At 35.3% G+C, this 10,194-nt stretch overlaps 1 protein-coding gene across 1 annotated transcript; it reads right to left on the bottom strand.

The window, feature by feature from the left end:
* Positions 1-696: 696 nt before the first annotated feature.
* On the bottom strand, positions 697-4,442 carry LOC149814981 (serine/threonine-protein kinase Aurora-2). Its single transcript, XM_089990667.1, has 9 exons — positions 4,248-4,442; positions 4,021-4,143; positions 3,258-3,404; positions 3,038-3,133; positions 2,474-2,569; positions 2,294-2,390; positions 1,903-2,020; positions 1,035-1,107; positions 697-919 (listed from the first exon to the last, which is right to left on the bottom strand). Exons 1-9 carry the CDS (start codon positions 4,284-4,286, stop codon positions 812-814), a joined length of 897 nt encoding a protein of 298 aa, XP_089846793.1. The 5' UTR covers positions 4,287-4,442; the 3' UTR covers positions 697-811.
* Between the last annotated feature and the right edge of the window lie 5,752 nt (positions 4,443-10,194).

Genomic DNA, 10,194 nt, shown 5'->3' with positions numbered 1-10,194 from the left:
TGCACTCTGGTCTTACTCAATGTTGGCCCTCTTATCCAATCGGCAGCTACAAGGATCTTCAACTGCCCAACATCCGACGTTCCTATCAATTTCTTGGGTCTATCATTGCACTCACTGCAGCCGGCAGGAACTTCATCTTGGATGTCTACTATAGAGCGGGTGCAAGGGAGATTGCAGTCTTGGAAGACCCGATTATTTATCTTTTGCGAGACGATTGACGCTAATTCGCTATTGTTTTGGCCCGATTGCTAGAGTTTCGTATGAGCATGTCCTAATCTGACGACAGTAGAACAAACAATTAACACTTTCTTTGGTCTTATAATGTGTCTTATAAAAAGCACCCGCTTGTTCCTTGGCAACAGATCGTTCTCCAGAGGCAGTGAGGCGGCTTGGAGATTCTGGCTCTAAGAAAGAGGAGTGTCGTTTTAGTTTTGAAGTGGGCCTGAGTAGCTTTCACATCTCAATCTCCTTGGGCTACGTTTGTTAGGCAAAAATATGGTAGTCGGTAGACGCCCAGTTTAGTATGTCATTCATCCCTCTGGCTGGAGTGGTAACACTTCGGTCCTTCAGTGATAAATCTGAGGCCTATATCCATGGCCGCCTGTGGCTTCACTGGGCCATGGCGAGCGGAGATAGGTTCTCCGTTAAGCAAGATCCAATGAACAAATATGAGAGGAGAGAGAGAGAGAGATCCAATGAACAAATATGAGAGGAGACAAATCGAGAGGCTTTTATCATACACCTACACAACAACATTAATACATTTTCTTAGAGAAAGAATGAAATAGAATAACTTTCCACCCAAATGCTCCTAGAACGAAGGTCTGTATATCCCTGATGGATCTGAATTTTGGATGATCCATGGATGTTCTAGAAGTTTATGCAGTGGGAGACGCTGGGAAAAATCTTTAACAAGTAGCTGCATAGCACCAAAAATGTGCACAAATAGTGAATGCGTTAAAAAAAATTGAAAGATATTGAGCACAATGATTGCAAATGCAAAGGAAAAGTTAGAGAAAAAGCTGAATACTGACTTGACTGATTAGATCCTTGGCAGCTGCAGAAACAATCGGTTTAGGTGGAAACTTCAAATCAACTTTTACAATCCTGCATCAGTAGATAGGAAAGCTGTTAATGTCTGCTAAAAGTGACTTTAGAAACCAGTGATCTACGTACAAACCATCCCTGGTTTTCTAACAAGACAACTCTTCCATGTTTAGAAAAAAGGGTGCCAAATGCACAAGTCCTATGGACCCAAACATAGTAAAAGTAGCAAAGAATATGTCATCTGATACAAATCCAAAATGCATAGCCCACTTCACTTGTATGCTTCCTGAGCTCTGAATATGATCAAGATGGATGACACGATTATTTTAGACTGGCACCGCACCTCTTTGAGACAACATGTCATCTAATACAAAATCCAAAAGGTAACCGCTTGTATGCTTCCTGAGCTCTGACTATGATCAAGATGGATGACACGATTATTTTAGACTGGCACCTCTTTGATACAAAATCCAAAAATGTTGACAAGAGGTAACCGCTTGTATGCTTCCTGAGCTCTGACTATGATCAAGATGGATGACACGATTATTTTAGACTGGCACCTCTTTGATACAAAATCCAAAAATGTTGACAAGAGAAAATGAGATCTGGTTTATTTTTTATACAATAAAAAAGAGCTTGACAAATAACACCCGATGCACAAGATTTTCAACCTTAGATATGATCTCTTTAGTTTGTTTAAGCATTTTTTTATCAGAATAACAAAAAAGAGACATTTACAATTCAAAACTAGAAATATACAGTCCAGTCCAGCAACACAGAGTGGTAACATCTTCAATGCAAAATATTTATGACCAATAGAACATAGTAGCATAAAACATGGGAATCTAGAGGTACCTCCTATATGTGTCTGAGTGCTCCTTTGCCTCAAAGGGAGGTACCCCATAGAGAAATTCATAGCACAAAACACCCAGGCTCCAAATATCAACACTGGCATCGTGTTCTCTACTTTCCACTGCAAGTGAACAAATGTACTTGAGTTAGGATTTTAACACGCGCACTTCCACAAAACTCAACGAATAAACTCAAGCATTCATCTGGACTCAGGAAAAGTGCAAAATGTACTTGTTTTTTGAAAACTTGGTTAGGGCCTTCCACAATTGAAACCAAAGTCATCCAAAGCCACCAACCAAGTAACGTACTCAACTTGGGAACAAAGAAACTATCAGTATCTAAGTTATTCCTTTTGAACGAGGAATCATAACCCGTTCAGCTGACTCCAACTTACCCATTTCAGGTGGAAGATAGTCCAATGTTCCACACATGGTACGTCTTCTATCAAATGTGTGCACGGACCACCCAAAGTCTGCAATCTTTAGTTCACCCTGCAAAAAAATAACCCACTAAGCATGCAAACTTGCAGATCATTTTAACAAAATCAACAAATACAAGCCTGCAGAATTACTACCTGCACCCCAATTAGCAGGTTTTCTGGCTTAATGTCTCTGTGTATTACATGCTTCCCATGGCAGTAAATCAATGCCTGTGCCAATGAAGCAATATACTGTGCCAAGACATAAAAATTAGCATCTCTCTAAGGAACTACACACAAGATATATATAACCCAAAAAATTTGTGTCAAGTTTCTAACACATGGAACAAAAAAATAGTTGCAGCAAAACATTGGCGTATCATCTAAATGGGTTTATTCTTGCTTAACCAAAAGCTAGGCCTGGATGTGTGGGTGGCCAAGATCCTATAAGCAATAAGAAAACCAGCAGTGATGTTTAGAAGAACAATTAGAGAATGCAGGAATTAGTTATTTCCAAGCATCCAAGAAAGCATCCCTGAAATATTCCGAAAATAGCAAAAAGATTTGGTTTTCACAAAGAAAATGACTAGTTCCATAAAGAAAATGAGTAGCAACCATTGGGGAGGTATCAACTTATATCTTAACCATCTGCATTCATTTGCCAAACAATAAGGTTTCAGGGTAGACTTTTGAAAAACAAAAAAACACCATTAAACTTACTGTGGCAGCTCGCTTTTCTGGGAAGTATTTGCACCTCTGCAGCTCCTTATACAGTTCTCCTTTCGCTGCATACTCCAATATCAAATAAACTCTTGTCTGGCATCAAAAGAGTAATTTGGTTCAGTAAAGACCTATCTATAGTTCATTAGCCACCAACCAAGAAGATTTACCGCTTTAAGATCATCAACAAAATTTAGAAAGAAAAATGAAGATTTCAAACCTGATCATAGAAATAACCATACAGACGAAGTATGTTAGGATGTCGTAGATGGGTCTGGATCTCAACTTCTCGGCGCAGCTGATGTTCAACCTGGGATTGCTTCAATTGGCTTTTGAATAGAACTTTCAATGCGACTATATATTTGCTCTGCAACAGAAAGATGCCAATCCAAGAAAAAAGAAGAGCAAATATGGGTCAGTTAACAAAACCAATTAAAAAAACCTACAAGAAATTACCCTTCTAAAAATTCCAATAAGCCTATCAGACAGCCAGCGGATCAGATGATACGCGCTATCGCCATCCTCTGGTGATAAGGCATAACCACTATCCATTGCCGCCCATCGCGGCAATCAACGGGACAGAAATGACGACACCACACTGGTCTCTACAATGATGGTTCAGTGCAGGAGTCGGATCTGTTGACTCTCGCATCCAAAATTTCTTCCCTGTATGATCCACTCTGCGTTTTAGACGAGGTGGTAAGGCCTTATCACCAGTGGATGGTGACAAGGCTTATCACCCGATCCGCCCTACTTTCAAACCAAACCCTAGAATCTAGTGCTTATCTAAACCCAAAATGAGGCATTCCCATTAGGCACATCAAGAAGAAAAAGAAGCAAGAAAGAAAACGAAATGAAAGAACAGGAGAAAAAAAAACAAATGAGAAAAATAAAACGTTTCCCCTTGAATACAAAATATCGGTCAAGAGCGAGAAAGATTCCCAAAGAAAAAAAGAAAGAAAAAAGGAAAACCCTCCCCTCACCTTCTTCTCCCTGGCCAAATAGACGTTGCCGAACTTGCCCCTCCCGAGAGGCTTCCCGATCTCGAAGTCGTTGAGCGTCCACCTCTTATCCTTCTTGTCCGACCCCTCCATCGAGGGCGAGTCCTTCAGAAAAGATGGAAACCCTAGTGAGGCAAAACCCTAGGTTTTCCGAACCAAAAACCCTCAAATCTTTGAAATTTCTCGGATGGGAAGGGGCTTAGTCTTACCTTCTGGAGTTCTGTTTCTGCAGGACCGATCATACCCATCTTGAGAATCGAAGGGATTTCGCAGAGGAATCCGTGAACACGAGGGCGACGATGACGATGAAACTCCAAAAGGTTTCAAAATAAAGGACGCCAACGGTCTGATTCTCTCTCTCTCTCTCACTCTCTCTCTCTCTCGTACGCCAACCAATCAAGGCCACCTTTTTAATTATCTTCTGTAGGGATATTTTGTTATTTTTTAAAATAAAATAAAGAAAATGAAATTTTTTGAATTGGTGATGGGGACCACAGGAGCGGCTAACGGCTAGAACTGCTGCAGAGCTTCCCGGGTCGACTCTACTGTAGAGCAAACAAAGTTGGACGCATTAATTGGTCCCATGACTCGTTTCAAGAGCTAGAGTCAGTTTGGACCTGATTGTCCCCGAGTAGTGAAGCGAGCAGACTGTACGGATCGGGTATCCGACTATCAGGCTGCACCGGCACCCGCCCCAATAAAATAAACGGTAATGGGATTCGGGCTTGGGTTTTGGTTATGTCATGGTTCACAAAATGAAAGCCCAAACCCAGACCGTAGATTTAAGGAGAATTTAAATTATATATCTTTGGTTTAATTTGGATTTAATTTGGTTTTGATTTTACAAGACGGGGTAAAAAATAACGAATATATATATGAAAAACAAGTTAGGATATAGGAATTATGAGATTCAGATTCCACAATCACTGTGATCCAAACCTATGATCCGATCCAATTGGATCTATAATTGCATTGTTTTGATTTTTTTTTTAAATATGAATATTTGTGTTCTAAGTATTTCTCTCAAAAACATGCATTTTTTTTTTCTGTCGATGTTTTGAAAAGGATAGAGTTTCAGTTGTTTATTTTATTTTTAAAGTTTTTTTTTACACAGAATTTTGCTAACTATGGCCAGGAAAATCATATATCTGGCACAAACCCGACCCAATTGACAGCCCTACCTCCGGGCCTAGATTCAGGTCAATGTAGTTGATATGGCTTAGGTTGGACGTGCTGGCAATGAAAAAGAGTCCTACCACCCTTCTTTCAGACATTGTCGCCCAGTGAAGTACAAAAAAAAAATGCTTGCAAGAGCTATATGTCCCACATGATAATCAAGGTAAAGCACAGCAACCATCATTTGACAAATGGGAAAAATTAGGACAGCCAAATTTTCATTGAGAAAAAGATGTGATGTTTCATGTTTGTTTCATTTAAGAGACATCTACTTCATAGCCAGATCTAAAAGTTACCGGCTTACCATTTGGACTGAATAAAGAAATGAATCCCAAATCCTCTTAAGAATCAAGACCAAGGATTTGAAATCCATAATTAGCCTTAAATCTCTATATTTTAAACGAGAAAATAAAATGGAAAATGATGGTACTATAGGATAAAAATGATGTATTTTCTTAAAAACCTCACAATTTGCCAAAAATAGTCCTATGATTAAAACCATAAATAGCCAATTTTGTTATAACCTTTTTACCCTTCCCATTGAGAAATTCATGAAGTTTGCATGATATATTGCTTCGTTAATCGAGTATCCCAAATTCTCAATTAAAAGGAGGTTCACATAATTTTTTTTTTGTAAACCTCAAAAAGCACAAAAAAATTTATGTTATTTATGCGGCATTCTCGTTAATCATAAAATTGTATATTTTATTCTAAAATTATGGAAAACTGTGTGAACCTCCTTTTTTCTTTAACCCTCACTTAAATGTATGTTTTTACATATTTTTGTAAGATCTTCACGAAGCATGCAAAAACAAGTTTCGTAAACCTATTTATGATCGTAACTTCATAAATACCTTAATAAAATCACATATATCTGGTACCTATATAATACGATTTCATGAGAAAAAATAATTATTTTGTGTTGCAAACATAAAGAAGTTTAAGATGTGACATATTTGTGTCTCTCTGCACAATTAGATATGTGATCTTATAAAATATATGGATTTTCGTACAGGCATAATATAAAAGCAAAGCTAGAGTTTAATAGAAACTAGGATTTTTTTGGTCTCCAACCAGTAAAAAATTATGACTATTTTCTCATGGACAAGTATCAGTAATGAAAAGATAGACGATACTTCATCGACAAAAAATATCGATGATGAGTTTTTTCGATAAGCGCATCTTATGGTATGGGTGGGATAGGAAATGATGTTTTTGCAAGTTATTCATGAGTATAATTGATCATCTGAAAACCCGTTTTCATTAAAAAGAAGTGATATGTTGCATTCTTGAAGCCCAAGAGATTAAAGTATCTTTGCTCATACTTTGTTTTCTTCTCATCAAAGAGGCAATTAGAAGCAAAATTCTTGTAAAAGAATGAAATGAATGCAATGTATGAGTGACTTCATTTTATAAAATAATGGAATGAATGCAATGTATTATCATTTATTGATTTTGTGAAAGAATATCATGAATGCAATGGATGAGTGACCCCATTTTATGAAAAAATAAAATGAATAAGCATGCAATGTATGAGCAACTTTATTTTGTGAAAGATGGGATGATTGCAATGTATAAACACCTTCATTTTGTGAAAGAATGGAATGAATGTAAACAAGTCCATATATATATTATGTGAGGATGAGAAAGTTTGCATATATTTTATCAAGAAGACCTTATGAAGTTCGCATAAAATATAGGCAACAAATGATCAATATTTGCAAGGTATATTTTATACAGACTTTCTTATCCTTGCATATATTTTATATGGACTCCTTATCCTTGCAAATATTGGTTATTTTTTTCTTATATTTTATGCAGACTTTGTGAGGTCTGCAAAAAAATCGTGTGAGTCTACCTTTTAGTTAGAGAGCAAGATATAACTTCATTAAATTCATTCAAACTAAACATGGTCATACATATATTCATTATATTTATTCCATTCATTAAAAAATGAACATGCTTATACACGTATATTCATTCCAGTAAAAATGAACATGTTATAAACATTCATAGTACATAGCTCAATATTAGAGGGTTTGATGGCTACGTCTCACATGGTCATTAATTGATGAAATAGAGAAATGCTCAACATCAGGAGGTTTGTTCTTTGGCTGCTTAATGTCAGTCACATTACTATTTTTGTCTGCAAACCCTCTCTTCTCTTGTGCAAATGATTCAGGCGAAAATGCCTCCACTACAATCTGACTTGAAGCATGCACTTGTTTCTCTAAAGACTCATTTCCAATCAGACATAGCTCCACATCGGGGGTTCAATCTTTGGTTTCTTAATGTCAGTCAACCTACTGTTTTTGTCTACAAACCCTCTCTTCTCTCAAGCAAATGATTGAGGCAAAACCGTCTCTTCTGCAATCTAACTCTTGAGCATACTAATCTTATAATCAGAGCCAAATCATGCACTTGTTCCTCTCAGGACTCATTTTCAATCATACATAACTCCACATTGGAGGTTCGATCTTTGGCTTCTTAATGCCAGCCAACTTACTGTTTTTGTCTACAGACCCTCTCTCCTCTCAAGCAAATGATTGAGATGAATTCGCCTCCTCTATAATCTCTCCATAACTGGGGCCTACTCTTTTTGCTAAGGACCATCAATATTATTCACCACCTGAGCATTTTCACCTTCTATCTTCACCTTCTATCTTGTCCACCTCAGCCATGGCATCTTTGTTCCAAAATCTTCTTCACTGTCATTTTTAAAGGCGAAAACAAACCCTAAAATATTAACCATCTCTTTTTTACTATCAAAGTATTGTAAAAATTAAAGTATCACAATTAATATTGGTTCACACTATTAAAGTATCGCTGTAAAAATTGAAGTGTCACTATCAAACTGTCATACAAATATCGGGAGGTGCACATTTAAGTAAATTTGTGAATCTCCTATACACTGTTTGTGAAGTTTTGACATGTTTCAGTTACAAAAAGTTTACATATACATTTGTGCAAACTTTATCCTACATATGTAAATTTTGTGAAAATATATGCAAAGTTAAACTGAATCACATAACTTCGTAAATAGTGGACAAAGTTCATGTATATTTTATGTAAATATTAGACTAAGTTTGCATATACCTCACAGACCTCCTCATCCTTATAAATATTGGTTATTATTCACCTATATTTCATGCAAACTTTTTCATCATCACAAATATTTGCCATCGTTCACTTATATTTTATGCTAACTTCTTCATCCTCTCAAATATTTGATTATTATTCACCTATATTTTATGCAGACTTCCTCATCCTTACAAATATTTGTCATTATGCAAACTTCCTCATCTTTACAAATATTTGTCATTGTTTACATATATTTTATGCAGACTTTTTCATCCTCACAAATATTTATTATTGTTCGTCTATAGTTTATGCAGACTTTCTCATCCTCATAAATATTTCTCATTATTCACCTATATTTTATGTAAACTTTTTTGTTCTCATAAATATTTAGTCCTTATTTGCCTATATTTTATGTAGATTTTCTTATCTTTTCAAATATTTGTCATTATGCGGACTTCCTCATCCTCACAAATATTTGTTATTGTTCGCCTATATTTTATGTAGACTTTTTCATCCTCGCAGATATTTGTCATTGTTCAGCTATATTTTATGAAGATTTTCTCATCCTCGCAAGTTTACAGTTTAACTATTTAAAGAACATTCTTCACTTACAAAACATAGTTTTCAGTCTAACTGTTTAATAAACCTACTCATACATTGTATTCATTCCATTTATTAAAAAAATGAATATGCTCATACATTGCATTCATTTCATTCATTCAAAAAAATAAACCTTTTCATACATTGCATTGATTTCAATCATTTTAAAAAATAAGCATGCTCATGCATTGCATTTGTTCATTTAAAATTGAATACTCATACATTGCAAGCATTTCATTCATTAAAAAAAATAAACCCAAATCCAAAATCCATTTGAGAAGATCCAAATCCATTTGAGTTTATCCAAATCCAAAATTCATTTAAGAGGATCCAAATCCAAAAATCCATTTGAGTAAATCCAATCCAAAATCTATTTGAGTGAATCCAAATCTAAAATCTATTTGAGTAAATCCAAATCCAAAATCCATTTGAGTAAATCCAAATCCAAAATTCCATTTGAGAGGATCCAAATCCAAAATCCATTTGAGAGGATCCAAATCCATCTAAGTTGATCCAAATCCAAAATCCATTTGAGAGGATCCAAATCCATCTAAGTTGATCCAAATCCAAAATCCATTTAAGTAAATCCAAATCCAAAAAAAACCATTTGGGTAAACCCAAATCCAAAAATCCATTTGAGTAAATCCAAATCCAAAATCTATTTAAGTAAATCCAAATCCAAAATTCAATTGAAAGGATCTAAATCCATTTGGGTGAATCTAAATCCAAAATCTATTTGAGTAAATCCAAATCCAAAATTTATTTGAGTAAATCCAAATCCAAAATCCATTTGAGAGGATCCAAATCCATTTGAATTTATCCAAATCCAAAATCCATTTGAGTTGATCCAAATCCAAAAATCCATTTGAGTGAATCCAAATCCAAAATCCATTTGAGTTATTCTAAATATGAAATCCACTTGAGTAAATCCAAATCCAAAAATCTATTTGAGTAAATTCAAATCCAAAATCCATTTTAGAGGATCCAAATCCATCATTGTTGATCAAAATCCAAAATACATTTGAGTAAATCCAAATAAAAAAAAACCATTTGGGTAAACCCAAATCCAAAAATCCATTTGAGTAAATCTAAATCCAAAATTTATTTGAGTAAATCTAAATCCAAAATCTATTTGAGTAAATCCAAATCTAAAATCCATTTGAGAGGATCCAAATCCACTTGAGTAAATCCAAATCCATAAATCCATTTTTCAAAAGCCTATAATTATTCAACAATTTGATTTTTATTGAGAGAAATCTGAATTTCTAAAAATCTATTTTCCTTTTGGTTAGATGAACC

Source organism: Nuphar pumila, chromosome 15, assembly GCF_984573655.1.
Source record: "Nuphar pumila chromosome 15, dmNupPumi1.hap1.1, whole genome shotgun sequence".
Classification (NCBI taxonomy): Eukaryota; Viridiplantae; Streptophyta; class Magnoliopsida; order Nymphaeales; family Nymphaeaceae; genus Nuphar; species Nuphar pumila.
The sequence above is the reverse complement of the archived record's forward strand: the minus strand, read 5'-3'. Positions and strand labels throughout refer to the sequence as shown.